Raw genomic sequence first — 24155 nt, forward strand, 5'->3', positions numbered from 1 at the left:
GAGTCAGCATAAAAAACCTCTGCCTTCCAGCAGCCTCCTTTCCTCGCTTTTCAGATAAACTCAGAAAGGAACCCTCCTGAGTCTGCCTGGACATGGAACCACAGGACACGGTGGAGAGGAGCATGAGCATGTAGTCTGCGGAGGGGCAGCCCTGGGCTCCGAGCTCCGTCTGCCGTCCCTTATCCGGTCGGCTCGAGCAAGCGGCTTCTCTGATTCTTCACCTCCTTCTGGGGGATGTGGACAGCAGACTCTGGTGCGGACAGAGCCCACGTCCCGAGGATCGTACGAGGGAGTGTGGGTTGGAGGCCTGAGGCCCTGGCAGGAGAATGGGTGTGCAAGGGCTTCCCCACCCCTCCTTGCACACACACACACATGAGTCCCCTTCCTGCAGCGAGCTGAGACCAGACCCCCACTCCCTGGAGGATGGAGGAGCACCCCTCACCTTTCTTGCCCTTCACGAGCTCAGGATCCACCAGCACGACGCCATCTAAACCAAGAGAGAGGGAATAGTGAGGGCGGAAGAGGCTGGAGGCTTCCTGGAGACTGTGTGCATGTGTGTGTGTGTGTGTGCATATCACATGGAATCCACGTTCCTTAGGGGAACCTTAGAAACGGAAGTAAACAAAGGGAAAAACTCACCCCATTTCCACATTGTCGAGATATTGATCCAGAATGATTTCTCCAGATTAGATACACTTATGGAAAAGTTTACACTAGAAACAACGAGATCCTATTATACTGTTCAGTCCACTGCTTTCCTCACTCAGCTGCATATCACAAACATCTATTCACACACACATACTCACACACTCACATAATATGCATTAATCATTTAAACTGGAGCAAATGGCCACACATTTGCTCCAATGAACAGATGTATTACAAATTATTTAATCAACCTTCTCTTGTTAGGGCATTTAGGATGTTTCTGATTTTGCCCATTATAATTAAATTGCAATGAACATCCTTATAGATAAATCTCTATCCATGGTAGACTTGAATGTGGCTTTTGATAACATAAGTGCCAAATGATCTCCTAGAAAGGACATTGCTGAAGGACATGCTCATTTTACAGCCTAAATTGCCAGTGTTTTACACTTTTTTTTTTTAAAACAAAACAAAGAACAATTTGAGTTGAAGTAATTATAGATTCACAGGAAGTTGTAAAGATAGCACAGAGAGGTCCCCATGTTTCCTTTACCCAGTTTCTTCCAATGGTTACATCTTAGATAATTGCATACAATCTCAAAACCAGGAAGTCGACATGGGTACAGTGTGTGTATAGCTCTAAGTCGTTTTATCAAATGGAGATTTTGTGTTCCCACCACGGCGGTCCGGACACAGAACTGTTCCCCCACCATATGATCTCCCTCCGGAGCTGTACCTTTGTAGTCACACCCAACTATCTCCCTCCACCAACTTTAGCCCCCTGAAACCACTATCCAGTTTTCCTTTTCTATAATGTTGTCGTCTCTAAGATGTTATATAAACGGAATCGTAAAGCATATGGCCTCTCGAGATCGGCTTTTCCCACACATCATAGGGCCCTTGACACTTACAAACTGTAGCATGGGTTGGTAGTTCATTCTTTTTTGAACTTAAAGTTAAGTTAAAAATTAAAAAAAAAAAAAAATTGGTGGTGCATTGTGGTATGTGGGATCTTAATTCTTTGACCAGGGATGGAAACCAAGCTCCCTGCAGTGGAAGCCCGGAGTTTTATCCAGGGAAGTCCCTGGTAGTTCATTCTTTTCCACTGTCGAGTAGTATCCCAAGGCATGGATGTGCCCCAGCGTGTTTAACCTTATTCACCTATTGAGAGACATTTTGGCTCTTTCTAGTTTGGAGCCATTACAAATAAAGCTGCTGTGAACAATCACATACAAGTTTTTGTGTGAACATAATCTTTCATTTCTCTGTGATAAATGTCCAGGAATGCAGATTGCTGGGTCATATAATAAGTATATGTTTAGCTTTTAAAGTAACTGCCAACCTGTTTTCCAGAGTGGCTGTCCCATTTTACATTCCCACCAGCAATGCCTGAGCGATCCAATGTCTCCACATTCTCGCCAGCATTTGGTATTGTCACTGTTTTCGATTTTAGCCATTCTGACAGGCATATAATGATATTCCATTGTGGTTTTAATTTGCATTTCCCTAACGACTAATGTTGGTCATAACTTTCCTTCCAAGGAGTAAGCGTCTTTTAATTTCCTGGCTCCGGGAGTTGGTGATGGACAGGGAGGCCTAGCGTGCTGCGATTCATGGGGTCGCAAAGAGTCGGACACGACTGAGCGACTGAACTGAACTGAACGACTAATGTTGTTGAACATGTTTCTTTTGTTGTTGTTGTTGAACATTTTTCTGTGTGTTCATGTGCCACTCACGTATTTTCTTCAATGAAATGTCTTTTCATTTTGTTTGTCTATTTCCTGATTGGGTCTTGTTTTCTCTTTACACTGAGTTTTGAGCTTTCTTTAAATACTTCAGAGGTGAGTCCTTTGTCTCTCTCACACTCTTTAAATTGTCTCCAATCAGCTGGTGGCGCCTGGGTGGTGTTTTAATTTGCATTTCTTTGATTAGATTATTAACAAAGCCAGATTTTTAAAAAACCTACAAAACTAGTAGGTGTCTCATGACTTAAAGGAAAGCCAGCTTTAAAATGTCACCCCAGACCCTCCCTGGTGGTTCAGTGGATAAGAATCTGCCTGCAGGGAGCCCTGATTCAATCCCTGGTCTGGGAAGATTCCCACACGCCCGGGAGCAATGAAAGCCTGGGCGCCACAACTGCTGCGCCTGAAAACCGCAGCTACCGAAGCCCGTGTGCCTAGAGCCTGGGCTGCACAGCCAGAGAAGGACCGGGATGAGAAGTAAGCAGAGGAGTGCCGCTCGTGGCCACTACAGGAAGCCTGTGCCAAGCAGCAAAGACGGGGCAAGCACACGATAAATACAGATTGAAAAGAACCCCACCCCAGACTCGACTTACCCACAGGCTCTACTCGTTCAACGTGGTCTGTATAGTCTCTCTTCCCCAGGTAGATGGTCAACTGTGGGTACAGAGAGGGGTTCTCAGGGGCCAAATACGCGAAGGTGTTCATGTCAAAAACCGGCAACAACCGAAAAGGGGAAAACAGCAACCACGGAAACGTTTGCTCCCGTTTGGAGAAGAGGCGGCGCCTGGCGCTGCGGCTCGGCCTCCCTGTCCCCTCTTGCCCTGCTTGGCTGCAGGCAAGGCTGTAGGCAACGCGTGGTCTTTCCTCAGCCTCCGAAACTGCTCCAAGGAATTCTTCCCATCTCTTCGGGAAGACCCTGTTCTCCCCGCCTTTTCCCACCAAGCCCAGGTCTGCTGTCAACCAGGGAAACTTGGTGGATTCGTTGCTGATACTTTAGTGGAAAGTGACGCTTATGTGCACGAGGCTCCTGTCAGCTGTTTGCATGTTGAACCTTTCCTTTCTCGCTGTGATCAAAAGGTTTCTCGTCCTTATTAGAAGAATTTCTGGCCTCAGCAAGAGGCAGATATTCTGGCATGCCCGAAATCCTATCGGGTGAGCATCTATACAGACACACCTGAAGGAGCGGGGAAGGCGTCCTGGCTGGGGAGGGATAACCATGTCCCAGCCCTCGGCCTGTCTGTTTCAGTGCCCCTGGCAGCGAAGGCCCCTTCACCACCCTCGTTTGTGGGAGAGCGTGGGTTGGATTCACCACCACTCACCACCTTGAGCCATGGCAGTGTGACCATGGTGGCAAGAATTCTCTCACACATCTTTCAGCCATCACCGTGTCTAGTGCAGTGTCTGGTACAAGCAAGAATTTAATCGACGTTTGCTAAGTGCATCTATGTGAATGCATGGATCCTGGCTAGCTCCCTCTTCCCCAAGCCTCTGGAATTCACATGTCTTTTTCTGTGGACACTCAAAATAATTTCTGTTGGCATTAAATCATCTCCTATATCTGCACCCTTGTAGTGGTTATCCAGGAGTGTATCTCTGTGGCTTCCAGGTTATTTGTGTGATTGATGTTGAAGCACCTGATAATAACCAGGTGCTGGGGGTGGGTTATGGTGAAAGGATGCTTTCTGGGTTAAAAAAAACAAAACAAAACTCAGTATGTAAAAAGCCCAGTGCCAAGAGAATGCTTCTGGAACTGCCTATGGTTTCACCTACAGATGCGTAGCCACCAAATGGGGATGCAAACGGCCAGAAAGGATCTTACAGGACCAGACCCTAAAGATTCCAGGAGGATGTGGGAGCATTTGAGACAGGACGAAAGGCCTGCAATTAAGGGGTGCGTGGTGCTTGTCCTGTACCAGGTGCCATGCCAAGCACACGGAGTACATTATTTCATTTAACCCTCACAACTACTTTCTGAGCTAGGGACTAAGCCCATTTTATGGAGGAGAACACTGAGGCTCTGGTTGCCTTGGCAGCAAAGTGGAGAAGGGGTTGGAGAGAGGAAAGCCAGGTAGGCAGCTGAAAGCAGCAGGGAGGAGTGCAAGCTGAAGAATGAACAGGAAGGGAGAAGGTAGGGCGACAGAGAATATCTTCCTCTTTTTCAAGCTTTGTCTGTGAAGGAAGGAGAGCGAGGAAGGAGACGGGGTCAAGGGGCATTTGCTGTTCTTTTTTTTGTGTTTAAGATGCATGAGGTCGGTCCTTGTTGTCATGCTTAGGCTGGTACTGGTAGAGAAAGAGAGATAGCCCGAGAGGGAGGAGGCTTTGGGATAGGACCCAGAGGAGGTGGTGGGCCACGACCCAGGCTGCAAGCAGCATGAACCTCAGTGGAAGCAACAGCACGTCCTCTGCTGCAGCTGTAAGTGAGGGGAAGAGACAAGAGCAGGTGGAGAAAGTGGGGTGGACAAGTCAGTCTGCTGCTTACCCATCTGAAAGCCACGCACACCGTCTTCATGGATAAAAGTCACCAATCATCGCATCCAGGGCCCACCATCCCCAAGCGGTTGTGTTAAGAAGGCCACCCCAGAGGATCGTTCTTCCCCCGCCCCCCAGTTTTACTGAAATATAATGGACATGTTGTTTAAGTTTAAGGGGTACAATACAACGATGTATGTGTAAATCACAAAGCTATAAGCTGAAACTGAAACTCCAATACTTTGGCCACCTGATGCAAACAGCTGACTCATTTGAGAAGACCCTGATGGTGGGAAAGATTGAAGGCAAGAGGAGAAGGAGACAACAGAGGATGAGATGGTTGGATGGCATCACCGACTCAATGGACATGAGTTTGAGTGGACTCCGGGAGTTGGTGATGGACAGGGAGGCCTGGTGTGCTGCACGCAGTCCATGGGGTTGCAAAGAGCCGGACACGACTGAGTGACTGAACTGAACTGAACTGAATAGCCACAATAAATTTAGTTAACATCCATCATGAAGGATGATTCTTGAATGGCCTGCTCCCATTCTTTTGGTTCAGGATGGGCTGAAAGTGGGCATGCAGTCAGTTTTGACCAACGAGGTAAAGAGAAGTCTGCTGGAGAAACACCTTCTCACCCTTAAGAGACCCCAGGAATCAACAGCCTTTTCCTTCTGGAAGGAAGTGAAGGTGAGTCCCCTGAAGCTGGGGCAGCCGTCTTGCCACCAGTCAGAGGATGAAGATTGCAGAAGACGGAGGAGTGGAGAGATTCGGAGAGAAACTGACCCAGGGCCCTGGCACACCACGCCCAAGGCCAGACGAAGACTTGCAGTGGGAATGATCCTGAGACGGACAGAGTCGTGGATGAATAATTTTTTCTCTCCTAAATACAAAAATTCTAAGTTTCCCAGGTCAACGGAGGTCTAGCTAGGTGGGAGTAAGGAAAAAGAAAGTGATAATGCCCAGCAGGAGTGGCTTCTCTTTTCTTTTTCCAGAAGTCAAGATAAAGTTCACTGGAAAGACACAATTGGAAGAGAGCTGGGAGGATGAAAGGCTGCGGGGTACCTGACTTGTCACCCTGAAGAATCAGAGGACTGGATGGAAGTGATGGAGATGCTCAGGGAGGAGAGGGCGGGGGAAGGGGAGAGTGTCTGTGCAGAGCCTGTGAGGCATGAGACGCTTCCGAGAGTTTCTTTCAGGCCCAGTGTAGGCTTCAGGAGTCAACCAGGAGGATGACCTAGGTGCACATCCTCCAATATTTACCTACTGGTGGCCACCAACACTTGAAATGCGGCCACGTGCTGTAAATGTAAACGCACACCAGGTCTCAACGACTTAGAAAATAAATTTAACATATGTCATCAATCTTCACTGGAAGGACTGATGCTGAAGCTGAAGCTCCAATACTTCAGCCACCTGATGCAAAGAGCCGACTCATTGGTAAAGGCCCTGATGCTGGGAAAGATTGAAGGCAAAAGGAAACGGGGGAGACAGAGGATGAGATGATTGGACGGCATCATTGACTCAATGGACATGAGATTGAGCAAACTCCGGGAGATAGTGAAGGACAGGTTGCAGTCCACGGGATTGCAAAGTCAGACATGACTTGGTGACTGAACAAACAACAAACAAGTGTCATCAATACTTTTTATACTGTTTATATGTTGAGATGACAGTTTTTTGGTTATATTGGGTTAAATAAAATGTAGTATTAAAGTGAATTCCCTGTTTTTTTCTTACCATTTTAATGTGGCTAGTAGAAAATTTTAAAATTAGAAGTGCAGCTTGCATTGGATGGCACAGAACTAGACTGTCAGCCCATCAAGCCATGCAAGGAGACACCATCCACAGAGGCTGTGGGGCAGGCCCCTTGATTGGGTCTCCCATGCCAGGAAGTTCACAGGCACATCTAGACCACCTCCTGTGCCCCTGATGCAGCCAACAGTCGCATCACCTCTGACGGGTATGCAGGGTGCCAGGGTATTGGTGCCAGGGTATTGGTGGCCGTGCAGCCACAGTGAGCACTGTGGAGCATTGAGAGATGTGCCCTTATCCAGTGGTCCTGAAGGCCCTTTAGGGTTGAGACCTTGGTGCCCGGAGTGGGTGCCAGAAGGTAGAGAATTGCATGACCCAGCATCAACACTCTCCCCAGGCAGGTAGGCAAGATGATAGAAAAAGGCCCAAGTAAATTATAGGCATTACCAAAACATCTGAAATGTAAGTCAAGGGTTCAAGGCTAGAAAAAGAAGCAAAATTGGAGGGGAGGGATGGGCACTGAGAGATCAGGAGAAAATGAAGGATCCTGGGGCTGAAGTCTTGTTGAGATTGAAGAGAGGTACTATTTCTGCAAGTCATCCCTTTACATCTCATCTATCATCCAGCAGACAGAGATGGATGACACTCACATCACTCCCATTGACCTCAGAGGGTTTTGATACTGATCCCATCTATTCAAAAAAGCTCCTTAAAAAAAATCATCACTCGAGCCCCTCACATCTGCCCCACTTACCGATTTATCACGGGAGACCTTCTTGAAGATAACGTGGTTTGGGGCGGGCTTTTTACCCTGCATGTTGGCTGCTGTGTTAACTGTCCCTGGCAGTTTCTTCCACTTTAGAGTGTACGTCAGGTGTTATAGGGCTGCAGAAAGGTAAAGCCATCCTAAATATAACATCTAGAATATTCTCAGAATAAAACCTACTCATGAGATACTGTACATCCATTAGACATTTCCATCTACCTCAAGATCCACGTTTGACTCAATAAGGCCTTTGTCTGGTTTGTATTTCACTACAGTGAGCTTTTTTTTTTTTAAAAGGTATTTATTTTTTCTTGATAAGCCTCAAACACTTCTTAGTATGCCTCACCAGCAAACCTCACTTCTTAGTAAACCTCACTTCAGATAGATTCCCATGAGAAGGTTTTACTTTAAGACTAAGCCTTGGTATCGTCACAGTAAGCCAGATTGATTTTCAAATTCTATCTCGAACGATGTATCATGGCAATTAAGGTAGAAAAAGTTCCTGCAAACCACAACCTAACCACTTCATGAATATCATTTAAAAAATCCGTTAAATCCCCTAAAAGTTCTGCTCAGCAATTCACACTAAGCAGAGTTCTCTCTCACCATCCCCAGCTCTACCCACAACAAAGAGGCCGTCCGAGCTGTCTGAAATTCAACGCCTTCTGAGTTTCCTTAACAAGCAGTGTCCGTGGAACGTAACTGGGTCAGATTGACTGCACGAAAATGCCAGTCTCCCCGGTCCTGGCTCTTTCCTGGCCTGCCCCGAGGTTCTGAGAAGGCTTTGCTGGAGGGTGGTCACGTACCTTGTGCGACCAGCTGGGAGGGCCCAGGAGGTGTTGAGGTGTGTGTGCCCTCCGGGGTGAGCACACAGCCAACCCCTGCTCCTGCTACCCAGACGACTCCACTCGGGCCCTGGCCGACCGCTCAGGGGGATTTGTAGGGAACTAGGAGAGGGTGCCCCGCACCCACGTCTCAGTGTCTAGAAGCCAAATCCCATTGAAGGAGCAGAGTGGTAACTGGATTAGTGCTGAGGCGGACGAAATGGTAGCTTCAGCAGTTCTCAGCATTAGGCAAGGGCCTCTCGGTCTCCCTCCAGCGGGGCTCACGGTGGGCTCGCTGGAACCAACCAGCTTGAGTAGGGAAGGGTGGCGGGGGGTAGGGGAGGGATGACAGCTAGACTAAAGCTACTTTCTATCTTAACCCACTTTGGGTTCTGGAAATAGACTGATTATCCCTTCCTCCCGCTATCACCAGGAGAAGGGATTTTCCAGAGCTCAACCAACTTGATTAAACTCAGCAGGCAGCTAATGCAACCTTGGGGGTGGGGATAGAGACAAAAAGGTCAAGGAGAAATGTCAGCCTCAAGATGAATCCTGGTGTTACGCAAGCCAAACGGGTGCTGTCCTTCTCCTCTGCCCCGTGTCCTATCCACCCGGTCATGAGTCCTGTCCATTTCGCCCCTGGTGTACTCTGAATTGGTCTAGTCCTCCCACCCCTGCAGGGTCCACACCAGCCGCTTGGCTTTCCCCGACTATATAGTGTCTGCTGCTGTCTGACTCCATCCTGCCAGGCCCTGAGCCACCCTCCCGCTACAGGCACAGAACTTTCTTTTTGAAAAAATTATTTATTTGGCTGCACTGTCTCTTAGTTGCTAGGTCTTGAGCCTTAGTTGCAGCGTATGGGATCTAGTTCCCTGACCAGGGGTTGAACATGGGCCCCCTGCATTGGGAGGTGGAGGCTTAGCCACTGGACCCCCACGGGAGTCCTAGGCACAGAACTTTAAAAATCACACACTCCAGCCTCTGCCCGCCCTTCCCCATCTCCCTGCAACGCACACCCATCACTGCTTCTGCCTGGAACCACCTTCTTCTTTCACGCTCCTTGATTCTTTCCACCCTTCAGACTCTGGCTCAAGAGCCGCTTCCTCAGGGGAGACTTCCCCAACCTCCGGACTAGGTTGGAGGCTCTTCTGCATTTGATGCTTGTCTGCAAGATAATTTTATAGTCTCTCGTCTCATACTTGACCCTAGGCTCCATGAGGTCAGGGACACCACGCTGTTTTGTTTCCCTTATGTTTATATTCCAGTGTCTGGAATAGAATATTCAGGGAATGAATGAAGGGGATGGTGTGGTCACTAACATGTGTGTGTTTTGGTCTTGAGCCGGTGTCTTGAAATGAAGCCAGTCTAAGCAGAAAGCCAGTTCTGATGTTTGGGGTGTTAGTATCTATTGAAACACCCCAATGGCTTCCCACCTAAACCCTGCATGATCTGGGTCCCCTTTTCATAACTTTGTTCACTTTGCTCCAGTCAGCTGGCCTCTTTGCTTTTCTTCAAACCTGCCTCAGGGCCTTTGTACCTACCATTTCTTCTTCTGGAACACTTCTCCCACAGAAAGTCACTCGGCTCATTCCCTTTATTCCTTTGAATCTTGACGTCTCTGTCACCCTATCCATCTATATCCTGGCGTACCACCCCATCCTCCTCAGCATTCCCTTCCTCTGCAGCACCTACCACCATCTAACATAGTGGAGAACTGATTAATTTCTTGTTTATTGTCTGTCCCCCACCCCACCACTGTTAGATTGTAGGTTCCAGGACTGAAGAGATTCTTGACTATTTAGTTCCTCTCCCATCTCCGGTATCTAGAATAGGGGCCTCAATAAGCTTGGAGAAAATCAATGAGTCACTGGATTGCAACAGTATGCTGTCTGGCAACAGCTGAAGTTGGGATAGATCTAGTTCCTTGACCAGGGATCGAACCAGGACTCCCTGGGAGCAGGGAGTCTTAACCCTTGGACCACCAGGGAAGTCCCAACTTTTAAAAATTTTAACGGAGGAATGTCAGCTAAGAAATGTCAAGAGAGTGATAGAATTAGAAAGACACCACTTGACAAACTCTGTTTTAATTGTGCCTTTCTATTTTCTGTAATTTTGATGCTTTGACATCTGGGGCTTTGCAGACCCTGGAGCGGCTGCCATCCCAGGCTAGTTTTTTCCCAGAATGACTGTTTTTCACATCCGTGTCAGCCCACCCAGGATGTGGACACACCAAAGGCCTCCTTTCCCACTTTGCTGGGGGTCTCACGCTCTGCACCATTACTGCTTTGCCCCCTCAGTCATCCTGGGGTCGGGTGTCAGACAACTGGAGACAGCCCCTGCACCCCAGAGCCCATCAGCCATCCCGGGGCCGGGTGTCAGACACTGGAGACGGCCCCTGCACCCCAGAGCCCATCTTAAGTCTGCTTATCTTGTCTTGCCAGTTCTTTCTCAAGGAAGCCACAAAAATTCTCTTGCCCGTGTTTTCTCCTTGATCCTTCTACCGCCCGACTGGCCCCTGGTGCTTCCATGGGTGGCCTGCCCCACTTTGGGGAGCTGTAAGTAATAAACTATCTTTTCAATGACAATGTCTTTTGAGCCACTGATCTCACCAGAGCTGAATAACAGTAAAACTTAACACTGTAAAACACTGATGACATTATTGCCTCAGATGAGGAATCCTTACTGGTGTCAAAACCATTATGTGAAGAGTTGAAGGGGAAATGTCTGTTCCTCTGACACCAAAGTGATGCCATATGGATCAAGACTTCACAAGGTGCAAGCCTTTTGCAACCACATAACAGGGGGACCAGGCGTGGTCTGAAGTCAATCTTAGCATCTCCAAAGTGTCAACCACTGTGATGTATCATCTTGAGACAGCTGGAATCCATCAAGCCTTTAGACATCACTTCTCATTTGTAGGACATACAAAGAATAGCTAGATGAGACCACAAGAAAGCTACCAGATGAATGTAGAAAGTGGCTGGTATCTTTCATAAATCAATGTCATAGAAAAGAGATGCACTGGATTAAAAGACAGTTAAGGGACTCAACATCCAGATGCACTGTGTGGTCCCCTTTGAATAAACAGGATGTATAGACATTTTGGGCCCACTGGAAAAATCTGAATATAATCTAATGTAATATGTTTGTTGGGGCTTCTCTAGTGGCTCAGACGGTACAGAATCTGCCTACAATACAGGAGACCCGGGTTCAACCCCTGGGTTGGGAAGAGTCCCTGGAACATGTTTATTATTTGACCTCAGACAGGTAGGATGGAAATTACTGGATGAGGAAGGTAGAAGCCGTGACTGAACAAAGGTCACAGGATGGCGGGTGCAGTATGATCACATTTTGCAAACACACAAGTCTGTGTGTGGATATATGTGAACATGTGTGTGTTCACACATGTTATATGCACAGGCTTCAGGGATGGGAACCAAAGAGCTGACATTGGTGGTCTGTGCGAAGGGAATGCTAGGTTTTGTTTCTAAGAAATCTTCTCTTTTCCCTTAAAAAATAAAAAAAGAAAGAAGGGAATTTCCTGGTGGTCCAGTAGTTAAGACTCCGAGCTCTCACTGCCGGGGGCCCCGGGTTCAATCCCTGGTTGGGAAACTAAGATACCACAAGCTGTGAGGTGCAGTTAAAAAAAAATAAGAGGAAGAAAAATGACTGGGGCCCTTCTAGGGTCTCCATCAGATACGATGCCCTGAGCCGTGGGTGCCCCTGGGACCCCCATTCTCCTGTAGCTGTGTTAGTCCCAGGTCCCCAGGGTGGCGGTCTCGGTCCCTGACCTGTCAGCACTGGGACAGGTAGGAGAACCTGGGGTGCACTGCACGCCAGACCTCACTCTTTCTGGAAATCGTAGTCTCTGGTAGTCATTCTCAGCCCCTGGTCTGTGATGCATTTTTCTCCGCTTGGTGAAGAACCGAGGAAAATAAGGACACTGTTGTCAGTTTTTCATAGACCCAAATGTTTTCAGTATAAAGAGTGGTTCTTTATTCTAAGGTTATGAAGTTCTAAATTTTTCTTTTTCCTTCCTTATTTGAAGTTTTACATTTTTAGATATAAATGTCCTTCTTCCTCCCAATCTTTACAGACACAGACTCTAGTTATTGTTAGTCGCTCAGTCGTGTCCGACTCTTTGCGACCCCATGGACTGCAGCCCACCAGGCTCCTCTGTCCATGAGATTTCCCAGGCAAGGATATTGGAGTGGATGCTCTGCTGCTGCTGCTGCTAAGTCACTTCAGTCGTGTCCGACTCTCTGTGACCCCACAGACGGAAGCCCACCAGGCTCCCCCTTCCGTGGGATTCTCCAGGCAAGAACACTGGAGTGGGTTGCCATTTCCTTCTCCAATGTGTGAAAGTGAAAAGTGAAAGTGAAGTCGCTCAGTCGTGTCCGACCCTTAGTGACCCCATGGACTGCAGCCTACCAGGCTCCTCCATCCATGGGGTTTTCTAGGCAAGAGTACTGGAGTGGCTTGCCATCGCCTTCATGCAACCAAATCTACCCATCTTAAGTGCAGAGTTTGATGAAGACACAACATTTCTGTTGCCCCTAAAGGTTCCCCGGCATACATTTCAGTCAGCCCCCTGTCCCAGGTGACCACTGATTTGCCTTTAGTCATTTGTTTTGCATTTTCTAGAATTGATTATGAATTTAAACAAACAGAGAAAAGCTGGAATAGTATAATAAACACCCCCATAGTCAACATGGAGATTCAATATTTCATTGCATGTGCTGATCTCTCTATTGCTTTTTTCCTTTTGAACCACTTAAGAGTAAACTGCAGACACACACTTTACCCATAAATATTTCAGAATGCAGCTGCTAAGCATAGGGACAAAGTGTTCTTCCTTTTATAAAATAGAGATGAGCGTAGATGGCAGTTTAGGGAAAAAAAAAATCCTTACTTGGCCAAAATAAACAGTTTTCCAACTCTTGCTACAGTTCTTCTGGAAATTTACTGGTCTATTAATTCTCAGAGTCTAGGAACCACTCCCTGGCTATGCATTACTTGCTTCTTGCGTCAGATCCAGTGAGAAGCGCTACAAGCCACACGTTTCATTTCCCAGCACCAAACGCAGTGCCAGTTCAAAGGGGTAGAGGGTGGGATGTGCAGCTAAGAAGCTTAGAGGCTTTGGGGCTAGGTGATCATCTTAGAGGTTTATCAGGGCACATGCATGAGGGAAACTGGTTCAGTCTGCTAACCCATCAACAGCAAAATGAAAACCTGCGTCCTCACTGCCTTAGTGTTAGTGAGGCAGAGAGCACTGGACAAGTCTGGGGTTACTGTTATTTATGAAGAGTGCCAGGGAACCAGAACTACCTTAATTCCAGCATGTACCTCTTAGTCAATTGGCCATAAAAATAGAGGGCTGTTGTTATCGGTTGGGCTGGCTAATGTCTGAAATCCCAAGTGGAACCCCATGGGCAGAGATCCTTGAAAAACACCTAGTCTACATGCCATCCCTTGTGTTGAGCTCCTCTACAATATCCATGGGAAGTTGTTGGATGCTTCCAGGGACGGGGGAATCACTACCACTTTTCTTTGAAATAACGGAAAGTGTGAGGAAACCTTTTGTAAGGTCGGAAATCAGCCTTCCTTCTACCTCTCTGCATGGGTCTCTTCCACATGTCAGTCTTCCCTGATTAGAATGTTGTTTGTTGTTGTTAGAATATAGGTTCTCAATCCTCATGGGCACTGAAACCCTCTCACCACTGGGGTCCTCCCCCCAGACAGATGTCAATATCCACCCTGAGGCGTCATGCTGACAAGGGTACCTAACACTCAAGGTTTCTGTGTGTGGGAAGCAAGCTGTACACACAGCCCCAGACTAGAGTCCTGGACTGTCATGGCTCACTGATGAGTCCACTCCGATCCTGAGAAACTAGATCCGCCTCACTGTATTCTTCTCCCCATCTGCGGGAGTCAAGGAAAGGCACCAAATGTACAGGGTAAACCTTAAAAAGGTCCTGATCCACTTTCCTTCGCCATGAGGTGAGCGCTTCTTCCTTTCTGGTCCTACCACACGGGTCCCGACGCTGGAAGGCGCTTCAGTGGTAATGAGTTTGGAGTTGACACCATTGAGGTGCTTCCTCCTGAAGTTGAGCTGAAGCTGAAGCTCCAATATTTTGGCCACCTGATATGCAAAGAACTGACTCATTGGAAAAGATAGAGGGCAAGAGGAGAAGGGGCGGCAGAGGATGAGATGGTTGGATGACATCACTGACTCAATGGACATGAATTTGAGCAAACTCTGGGAGATGGCAAAGGACAGGGAAGCCTGGCATGCTGCAGTCTATGGGGCTGCAAAGAATCGGACACAGCTTGGCAACTGACCACCACCACCACCACACTGAGATGCTTACTCCTGTAGCTGAGCAAAATTAGGCAGAGCCTTCTGGAGAAGGACACCCGCCACCATCTTCAGCCAGGACTCCGGTCTCCGGGTGTGAGACACTTCTGTTGTTTAAGCCATGCAAGCTGCAGAACTTCACCCTTGCAGCCCAAGCTGAGCAAGATGAGGGCCCACGCTTCTCTACGGAGAGATCAGTTTAGAAAAAAAGAAAAAGGACACTCATATAGCTTAAGAAATAGCCTTTCTTCTTGAAACTCAACATGGTGCTTATACAACACTGTGAATGCACTAAATGCCATTGTTCAGTTTAAAATGACTACTTTTATGTTAATTTAAACTCAATACATTTAAATATAGTTGAAAAAGAAACTCATTTATTTTTACCCTGTGACCCAGTACGTGTCTGCATGCTAAGTCACTTCAGGGGTGTCTGACCCTTTGCGAGCCTATGGACTGTAGCCCGCCAAGCTCCCGTCTATGGGATCTTCCAGGCAAGAATACTGGAGTGGGTTGCCATTTCCTTCTCCAGGGGAGAAGGAAATTATTTATTCCGGCTGTGCTGGGTCTTCATTGCCACAGTTGGGCTTTCTCTAGTTGCAGTGTATGGGCTTCCCATTGCAGTGGCCTCTCTTGTTATGGAGCACAGGCTCCAGGCATGCATGCTTAGCTGCTCCGTGGAATGTGGGATCTTCACAGACCAGGGATTGAAGCCACGTCTCCTGCATTTCAAGGCGGACTCTTAACCACTGGACCTCCAGGGAGGCCTGTCTTTTCTTTTTGCTGATTCAATTCTATTAAATAAAAACTTTTAATAGAGTACCCACTCGGGGCTTAGCATTACCTGAAAGTCAAAGATACGGTTGATTCTGAGACTTCTGGCTTGCGACCTCTTAGAACCTCCGCTGCCCCTCAGGGAACAGCAGAACGTATGGCTTTCTTTCAATTTGGCTGTGCTGGGTTTAAGCTGCAGTCTGCAGGATCTTCACTTGTGGCATGAAAACTGAGTTGCAGGATCTAGTTCCCTACCAGGGATCGAACTTGGGCTCCTTGCATTGCGAGCTCAGACTCTTGGCCATTGGACCACTAGGAAAGTTCCTCGTATGGTTATTAAGAAACTGGACTGCGTGTAGCCTATCTTCTTATGGGCCTGGCTCACAAGCATACCTATCTACTGTTTAAGTCTGTTTCTATGGAGAAACGAAGCCCAAAGCCTGCCTTCCCTGCTCTCTCCCCCAGGTCCTAGGGTGGGAGCAAATCCACAGGGCCTGGCACACAGCAACCTCCAGGGCGAACGTTCCTAGTGGCGGTGGTGGCGGTTTAGGGGCTCAGTCGTGTCCGACTCTTCTTGAGTTGATGGACTGTGTAGCCCACGAGGCTCTCCTCTGTCCATGAGATTTTCCAGCTAAGAATACTGGAGTGGGTTGCCATTTCCTTCTCCAGGGATCTTCCTGCCCCAGGGATCGAACCTGGGTCCCCTGCATTGCAGGCAGATTCTTTACCACTGAGCCACCAGGGAAATCCACAATGTTCCCACATGAGATACAAACATCACTTCTGTGAGGAAAGTCAACCAAATCCAGCTGGGACCTGAGGTGCCAGCACCGCTGTGGAGATTCTCCTCCATGTCCCCACGCTGCCGGGCAGTGCCCTGCAGAGCAGGGCTGCCCATGCCATCCGCTCCAGTCAGTGGGTAAGAAAGGTGACCAGGCGGAGCTACAAATGGCCCCACAGATGCCTGCCTTCTTATTGCATCCCCCTTGTTTCCCCTGCTGACGGCAAATGAACAGCCAGGTAAGACCGGGGCCACCCTCTACCAGCCTCCCTGAACCCAGCTGGCTCACACAACGATGCCCGTTTAGAACCATTACATGTCATGGCACTTTGTTATGCGGCAAAAACGAACTGGATCTTGACTTAAGCAAGCCAGTCATAAGAAACACTGGCACCATCAAGACAATTCGAACATGGACTGGATCGTGGATGACACTGTTGGTTAGTCGCCATCGTGTTCGACTCTTTTGCGACCTCATGGACTGTGGCCCACCAGGCTCTTTATGGGACTTTCCAAGCAATAATACTGGAGTGGGTTGCCATTTCCTTCTCCAGGGGATCTTCCTGACCCAGGGGTGGGTGACACTGGGTCTCTGTTATTCTGAGGTGTAATTATGGCATGGTGTCCTTATTAGGCTGCACGCTGATCTATGGGAGAAACGACATACTTGAGGTTCGCTGTAAAATACTTTAGCAAAACTGCTGAGGCAGGAAGGGGGCTCCGACACTGGCGTTTCCTCCACTCCTGTGGGTTCTGGATCCTCCAGACATGGACGCTCCCATCACGCCCTCCGCTCAGGGTTGGAAGAGGGCACCTTGGCCCCCAGCAGGACCCACAAAGGAGAGCTGGGAGCAGCTGAAGGCCCCACTGTGGCCAGATCGTGACAGCGTCTGAAGGGGACACAGGGCAGTCCAGAGGCTCAGGTGGAGACCAGAGCTCCGGGAGGCAGGAATCGTCTTCTGGATCCGAGTCTGCTCTAACCGGCACGCACTACACATCTGACGTGTTTCCACAGAATCTGTGTGAATACAGGTACGCTTCACCTTACACAAGACTTCCACAGTTTACTGGCTTGAAAAGTGGGGATTTCTAGTGAGCGGGCTTTTAGTAAACCACACAAGGATGTGGTGCAGACAAACCTGGGCAGCTTGCCCCCTGAAGGGGCACCTCCCACCGCCACACACTGTGGGCAGGCAAGGTGGATGTCCCTGGGCACCAGTGCCTGCCTAGGGGCCAGGACTCTGCAACAGCTTCTTGCTTAGCAGGGAAGCTCTCCCCTAATTGTGACAGGAGACCCTTCAGCTCTGACAGAATTCAAGAGCCCCAGCTTCCGTCTTACCGAGACCCCTTATGAAAACAGGCACGACTTGCACAAGGTTTCCTCACTGCCCCCTTCCTCTCCCAGGACTCTGCCCAGGCCGTGAGCTTCAAGTCCATGGTCTCGTTCCCCAAAGTCACAGTTGGCTGAGGCCCTGCCACAGGTGTGAAGACACACAGGTAGCTCGGCACACCTGCAAAATGTCAGGGCAGGCCCCCCCATTGCCCAGGGTCCACATGAAATTTCCCGTGTGCCACGATATAAAAAGACAGGCCAGGGCTTTACTAGATTTGTCAGATAACGATGAATGTATGCACAATATGTGCTTTGCAAGTAAGACACAGAACTTGATGCGTCACGCAATTCTGGGAAATGACTGAGGGACTATAAATTTTATTTCTGGCTGTGTAGGGTGGCACACAGGATCTCAGCTCCCTGACCGTGGACTGAACCCATAGCCCTTGCAGAGGAAGTGCTGAGTCCTAACCACTGGACTGCCAGGGAATTCCTGGGCATATACATTTTAAGTCTTGAACTGTCAACCTGAGACATGCTAATGTCGGGATCAAAGGCCACCCCAGCTCCAACCGGCCAGGATTCGCTCAGGGATATTTTAAAAACTCCCATGCCCACTCCTGCCCTGACCAATGGAACCAGGGGCACTGGGGGAGGGGCCTAGAGGGTCTGAGAGACAGAGAAGAGACCATGAGGGGGATGGAAGCATGTTCTACCACGGTGGGAGCCCGCCCTGTACCTCAGCCTTGACGGTCAGGTGAGCTGAGGAGAGCAAACGTGCTCCCCTGCAAAGTCAAGGAAAACAGGACCATCAGGCTATTGGCCTGCTTGCTTTCAGCCTTCCTGAAGAATGACTTACCTCCTTGAAGGTGACTGCCATGGGCTCCCCTCCTTCCACTGTCTGGCCACCCCCGAGACTTCAGTTCATGATGGAATCCCAACTCGAGCTGCTGGGTGACTGTGTGATGAGGGGCTGGACAGAGGTCCTCAGGAGAGGGGGGGATACTCTAGGGAGACCGTAATTTGTTATGGCACAAGGCCGCTTCTAGATATCTTGAGCTGCTCTGAATAAATCACTCCTCAGTGAGGAAATTTATGCCCCGACAGCAGAGATGAGGCCTGGAGGCTGGGAGACTCATACAGTTCACAATCTATCCCACGGACAGCGTCTTCAGTTCGGGGACCGGGGCTCCTACAGCCACAGTGTGGAGAACACCACACAGCTACCAGAATCCCGAAGAAAGCCTTTTCTAGATTCAGTTAAGATCTGCGAAAAAAGTGAAACTGGAATGCTGACGTTTATAGATAGCAGTAACAATGAACAATGCGGAAAGGCATTGGGAAAATATTAACCATTATTTACAGACAGATGAGTACCAGGAAAATAAATGAAAGAAACAGCTTTTTGCCCTTAGGATGAAAAAGAGTAAAATAACCACCAAGAGGCATGGAGTTTTGAAAAGTATAGAACAGATTTCTTCTTTTATTTACAATCAAGTTCTGTTGGGCAACATAATTAAATAAATAAAAGATGTGCCCTGGCCTGTGAACTTCAACTCCTCTCAATGTAAGTCCTCTGGACAGCAAATGAGGGAGGCGAGGGCAGGGGAAAACGGGGTGCCTGAACCACACCCCCTCGCTCCGCCCTAGCACTCACCCCCGACAACTGCCTGGAGAACGAGTATGGAAGGAAAAAAAATAAAGTGCAACTGAGTAAGTGATAAAAAATAATGGTGTTTCAGCCACTCAAGAAACTAAAACTTTATAAACAACTAAGATGGTAAAGATACATGTTGTTTTTTTAAAAAAAAAAAAAAACTGCACAGGCCAGTTTTTCCCTGGCCTTGTCACACGTCCTGAAATCCAAAGATGGCATTCCCACACTTCCTGGAATGGGTTTCCTGCACTAAAGCACCGAGGGGGTATTGCACGTAGGCCTGGCAAAGGGGCACGACCTGGAACTGCTGGCTTGGGGATAATACACCCAAGGCCTCCGATCCCACCCACCAGCCACCCTCACCCCAGTGTGGCGGGAAGAAGGTGGCAGGCAGGCAGCTGGGAAGTTACAGGTGATTTGGGAAATCAGTCTTCACTGATTGACAGCACACCCGCTCTTCTGGGAAAAGTGTTTTGCGCTTCCTCTCCTACCCCCGTCCTCAATTTTTTTTTAAATGAAACAGATTTATTTCTTAGTCAAGAAATAGATGTAGATATGGCGGCAGGGGTGGGGAGAGGCAGTTTTGAAGAACAGTTGCTTTCCAAGAACACTTCGGGAGAGCTAGGGAAATTCCAACAGTACTCAGATGAGACCAGAGCAAGAGCCTCTAATACAGACAGAGCAGCAGGGAGGACCCCGGGCCCACGTCTCCTCAGAGACCAGGGCAGGGCTGGGGGTTCCTGTTCGGGTTTCTGTTGATCCAATGATTAAAGCAGATTCCCTGGGAAAACGACCCAAGGTGACAGGACATGCATCAGGCCAGGACCGACCTTGGAGGACGGGAGAAAGCATGGGGGAGAACCAACGCCCCGGCATGGGGGCGCCTTTGGCACTGCTGCCAGGAGAGTGCGGGCGCCCGCGCGCCCCGCAATGAGGTATGCGAGACGGGCGCCAGTAGTGTTTTCCCCTCGAATCAGGGCAGGACCCTGAAGCCCTGGCTGAGGGACCGCAGCGTCAGTGTTTTCAGTGTTAACTCTTTCAGGCTGGGAGGGGCCTCAGCTGCAACCCTCAGGAACCCTGCTCGCAGGCAGGCCACGGACCCTGGCTCGTGCTCTTCTCAGGAGGTCAAAGCCACACCCAACACGCCACCTGCCAGGACAGAGCCATGGGGCCCGCCTGCTCCTCCAGCTCCAGATCCACTCTCTCCCGACGAGGGGCTGTCAATACTCCGACCACAGCACGGCCTTACTTCCCTTGTCCACAGTGACCACGTGGGAGCCAGCAGGGGACCAGGCCACCGCGTTGATGGACGAGCTTCAAAGGGAGAGGTGGGGACACAGGTGAGACCTCAGTGAGCCGAGCGCCAGGCTCCCTCTAAGGCTCTCTTGCCATCAGGGAGTCAGTCAGGCCTACCCCAGCACCCGGTTTACTCGCCAGTGTGGCCCCCCACGCGCAGGCAGGCGCTCACAGAGCAAAAGAACTTGGAGGAAGCCCGCCGTGATTCTAGGAGGCAGTTTAGGAAGGAAGGGAGCCAGGCCTTATCACGTTTGCCCTCAGGGAGTAGCTGTGAATGAATTAAGAGCACTCAGGGCGCCTGGCTGGGGAGCAGGAGATGAGCCACCATGGTGGGGGGCGGTGAGCAGTGGCCCCGGGGCCTGCCTTCTCAGCAGCAGCTGAGCTTGCGCAGACAGGACAAAGCTGAGAGAGAAGGCGCCTGGGGGAAAAGTATGTGCAAACCAGTGGTCAAAGGAGTCAACTTCCTGAGGAAAGGGACTAGAAGGGAGATGCGCCGCAGAGGAGGAGGACAGCAGTGAAGGGGCGGGAGGAAGCGGGCGTGCCACATGATGAACAGGCAGGACACGGGGTTCCAAGCCTTTCTCCAGTGGCCGCCCAAACTGGAACGTCCTGGAACATAAACGAGCAGGACCCGGCTGTCTGTGGTCTGGTGAGAACGGCCCCAGCTTCTCTCCACTGACCTTGCCTGGGGCAGAGCACCCAAGTGGACACGGCCTTCATGGGGTCGACCTGGGTCCACGCCCGGGAGAGCAGCGGCCCCTGGGATGGAGCCACAGGCCTGCTCAGCGCCTCAGAGGGGCTGCCGTCTTACCTGTGATGCTTTGAGAGAATCTTCTCCACTTTCCCGGACAGCACGTTCCAGATGTACAGCGAGCCCTCAGCCGCGCCCGCTGCCACGTAACTGCCGTCAGGGCTGGAGGACACACGAGAAACAGCGTCCGTCACCCACTCTCCAGTCAGCGTCCTCAGGGGCCTCTCCCCAGGAAGTCAAGGTTTGCTCTTCGCTTACGAGTCAATCTCATGACCACTCCTGAGTACCCAGGAACCCCGAGATGCTATTCACAGCCGTTTCAGCTGAAAGCTGCTAGACTGTTATCTGGCCTCACCAGCTGAGAAATGGTGCCACCGCAGTACTTCTGGGGGGCACAAGTCCCCAGTCATCTCAAGCACACAGGGAGGTCAAAGGCAACCCCAAGTGGTGAAGGGTTTCCCTCAGCTGGTGGACTGCCTGGTCACACGGTTCAGCGAGAGCAGGAAAGGAACGATGTGCGGACTGTGGAGGACCTTCTCCACAGTACTGGCCCTGACCCTGGCAGTGTGAATGTAAGAATGGCCACACTCAAGACGGGAGAACAGGAAAGGGAGGGAGCCCATTCCGCTGTGCTCCAGGAGACTCCCCACCCGTCCCGAAAAGCTCTCAGAGCTCTTCTGTAACGAGGAGAGAGAGGTGAACAAATCAGTCCACCAGTGCAGTTTCTGGGATGGCACACATTCTCAGTCGCAGAAGGGACACTTTAGAAAGAGGGAGTGACAGCAACGTCCAGGACTGAACTTGCAGGCTTGCTCCCGGACACTTGCTCGCGTGGAGACACTGTACACATTCAGCGCATTTCCCAGGGGGAGGAGGCCCCTGCTCGAACCTGAGATGAGCCGTGTTGGGGTGGGCAGGCTGGGGCAGGAGGTGCCCCTCCCAACTAACCTGAACACAGCTCTCGTCCAGTCGGAGCCGCACTTGAAGCCCGGTGCGCTGAAACAGACGACAGGGCACCGTTACCCCAGAGTCCATGCCACTCAGGGTGTGAGTGCAGGCAGGCCTCTGGAAACCCAACCAGAATGTTGCGTTTACCTGAATGTCTTCATTTACCTGAATGTCTGCCTGACAGCGTTTATTCGCAGGTCTATAATTTTCAGCAGGTCATCTCGAGAGCAGCTGAGGAGTTCAGTTCTTTCTGGGTTTAAGTCCAGGGCAGTGATCTTTCCCAAGAGCTCCATCTCTCGGACGACACTCTCTGATCTACGAAAAAGATGGAAAATCTGAGAAAATGTAACAGAAAGGTCAGAACTTCCCCATTCCAAGCAGGGTGGCATGCCGTGGAGCGGGAAGGGGGAGCTGAATGAGCTGAATCTGTACAGTGTCTCCACGCGAGCAAGTGTTTGGGAGCAAGCCTGCAAGTTCAGTCCTGGACGTTGCTGTCACTCCCTCTTTCTAAAGTGCCCCTTCTGTGACACTTTTCTTCTCCCAGTTCTCCTCTGGGCCGCGGTCCGTGCCAGGTCAGTGAACAGGCCTTGCTGGTGATACAGCCAAAGGAGCTACAAACCCTTCTGTGGTCATTCTGTTGTAAACTTTCAACGAAAAGATTTCCTATCCCAAACCATAATGGAGTAAGACAGTTTATTTTATTGCTGCCGCTCCACCTCCTGGGACTTGGGGCCTTCATCTGTTAAATTAGGGGATGGACCAGGAGCCTTCTAACATCCAATTTAGCTCTATAATTCCATACTTCAGTTCAACTGTCAGCCAACCAGTACACCTGAAACTAATCACCAGCTACCCACTTCTAACCAACCCAGTCTCATCCTGACCAGACGCTTCCCCATTTACTCCCCACACCTGGGCCATCACCGAGGCCCCAGCTTTCTTTCTACGTCCAGCCACTCAGCCCTCCTGACAGCTCCCTGAGTGCTGCTGTCCTGTCGCTTCACACACCAGCTCCGATGAAGCCACTCTCATGTTGTTGACCTCCTCCTGTGAGGATGTCTCAATTTCTCTCCCATCCAATTTCTCAAAAATTCAGTTTTCCCAAATACTCTACTAGAAGTGGCCAATTAATGCCCTCTTCTGAGTATGCTCACTGCATCCTCTCCGTAAACCTGTCCTCTCCTCTCCATCTCGCTTTGCTTCTTTCTCCCCTTCCTCTCCCTCCACATCTAACCCGTGATGAGCTCCATCCAAACTCTCCCAGGAACCGACTCCAGCTCCACATCGCCCTCTGCTGCCCTGAGTTCAGCTCCTCAAGGCTGCAGTGACTTCCCTGCTCCTCAGACACCCTCTGAAACAGCCAATGTAATCTACCAGACTCTCGTGAAGGAATCTTTGGCTAAACACCCTACAGCTTATAAGATCAAGTCATTCATCAATGGCGTCCAAAGCCTGCAATCCGATCCCACCCACCCTGTCAGTCTGCCCTTGCCTGATTCGCCCTGCCACATGCCCTCTGGGGCTCTTCTCCAGACTAATCTCGAGAGACAGTCTTCAATGTCCTTGGACAGCGGTGTCTGGCCCTGCTTTAGCACACACTGCAGACTTGTATGTCGGTCTCCCCAGTTACACCTGAATCTACCTGACAACCGAGTTGTTTAACTGTTTACTTAGCAGCTAGTAAAGTGACTAGTGAGGACACAGGGCACGCTCAGAGGTGATGACTGTGACATTCTACTTCAGGGTAAAGAATATCCAACAGGGAAGATAATGTCAATTGGAGCCCATTTCTGCCATTTCCAGGGCAGAAGCACAACCCACACAAGACACCATCACAGTTCTACTGCCCTCTCATCTGCCTCCCCACCAAGCTCGTGGGTGTTTTACCGGATGTCCCAGAAACGAATTTTCTTGTCAAAATGCCCACTCATCACACACTGCTCTGTGCAGACAATGTCATTGCAGCTGGATCCCGCAAATACCGTCTTTATGCCTGAAAGAAGACCGGACACGAGCGTCAGGCAGAGGCCCCTCCACGGCTGTGCACCACAC

The 24155-nt window shown here is 49.9% G+C and overlaps 2 protein-coding genes across 13 annotated transcripts in view; both read right to left on the reverse strand.

Annotated features, from left to right (window-relative positions):
* The window catches only part of SAG (S-antigen visual arrestin), a 38959-nt gene extending 24222 nt beyond the window's left edge, over window positions 1-14737 (reverse strand). For 2 of the 9 annotated variants that reach the window (XR_016037153.1, XM_088835112.1), the window contains exons 1-3: window positions 7370-11206; window positions 2984-3044; window positions 443-487 (exon numbers count right to left, since the gene is read on the reverse strand). Coding sequence is in view for 8 of the 9 variants with exons in the window: in XM_088835112.1 (XP_088691238.1) it covers window positions 443-487; window positions 2984-3044; window positions 7370-7432 (169 nt within the window). In the remaining variant the exon portion in view is untranslated. Of the gene's footprint in view, window positions 1-442; window positions 488-2983; window positions 3045-7369; window positions 11228-14576 lie in introns of those variants that run through there. The other 7 variants (XM_055401909.2, XM_088835114.1, XM_088835111.1 and 4 more) reach the window with 7 other exon arrangements.
* A 4507-nt stretch (window positions 14738-19244) lies between these two features.
* Window positions 19245-24155, reverse strand: part of ATG16L1 (autophagy related 16 like 1) — a 44793-nt gene continuing 39882 nt past the window's right edge. For all 4 annotated transcript variants that reach the window (XM_088835107.1, XM_055401907.2, XM_055401908.2 and 1 more), the window contains 5 exons: window positions 23991-24096; window positions 22269-22418; window positions 22104-22151; window positions 21216-21317; window positions 19245-20422 (listed from right to left, as the gene is read on the reverse strand). In XM_088835107.1, the coding sequence (XP_088691233.1) occupies window positions 20329-20422; window positions 21216-21317; window positions 22104-22151; window positions 22269-22418; window positions 23991-24096 (500 nt within the window). In that variant the 3' untranslated portion in view covers window positions 19245-20328. The remainder of the gene's footprint in view (window positions 20423-21215; window positions 21318-22103; window positions 22152-22268; window positions 22419-23990; window positions 24097-24155) is intronic.

The sequence above is a fragment of the Moschus berezovskii genome, chromosome 4 (genome assembly GCF_049115385.1).
Source record: "Moschus berezovskii isolate FMDL1 chromosome 4, NW_MosBer_1.0, whole genome shotgun sequence".
Lineage (NCBI taxonomy): Eukaryota > Metazoa > Chordata > Mammalia > Artiodactyla > Moschidae > Moschus > Moschus berezovskii.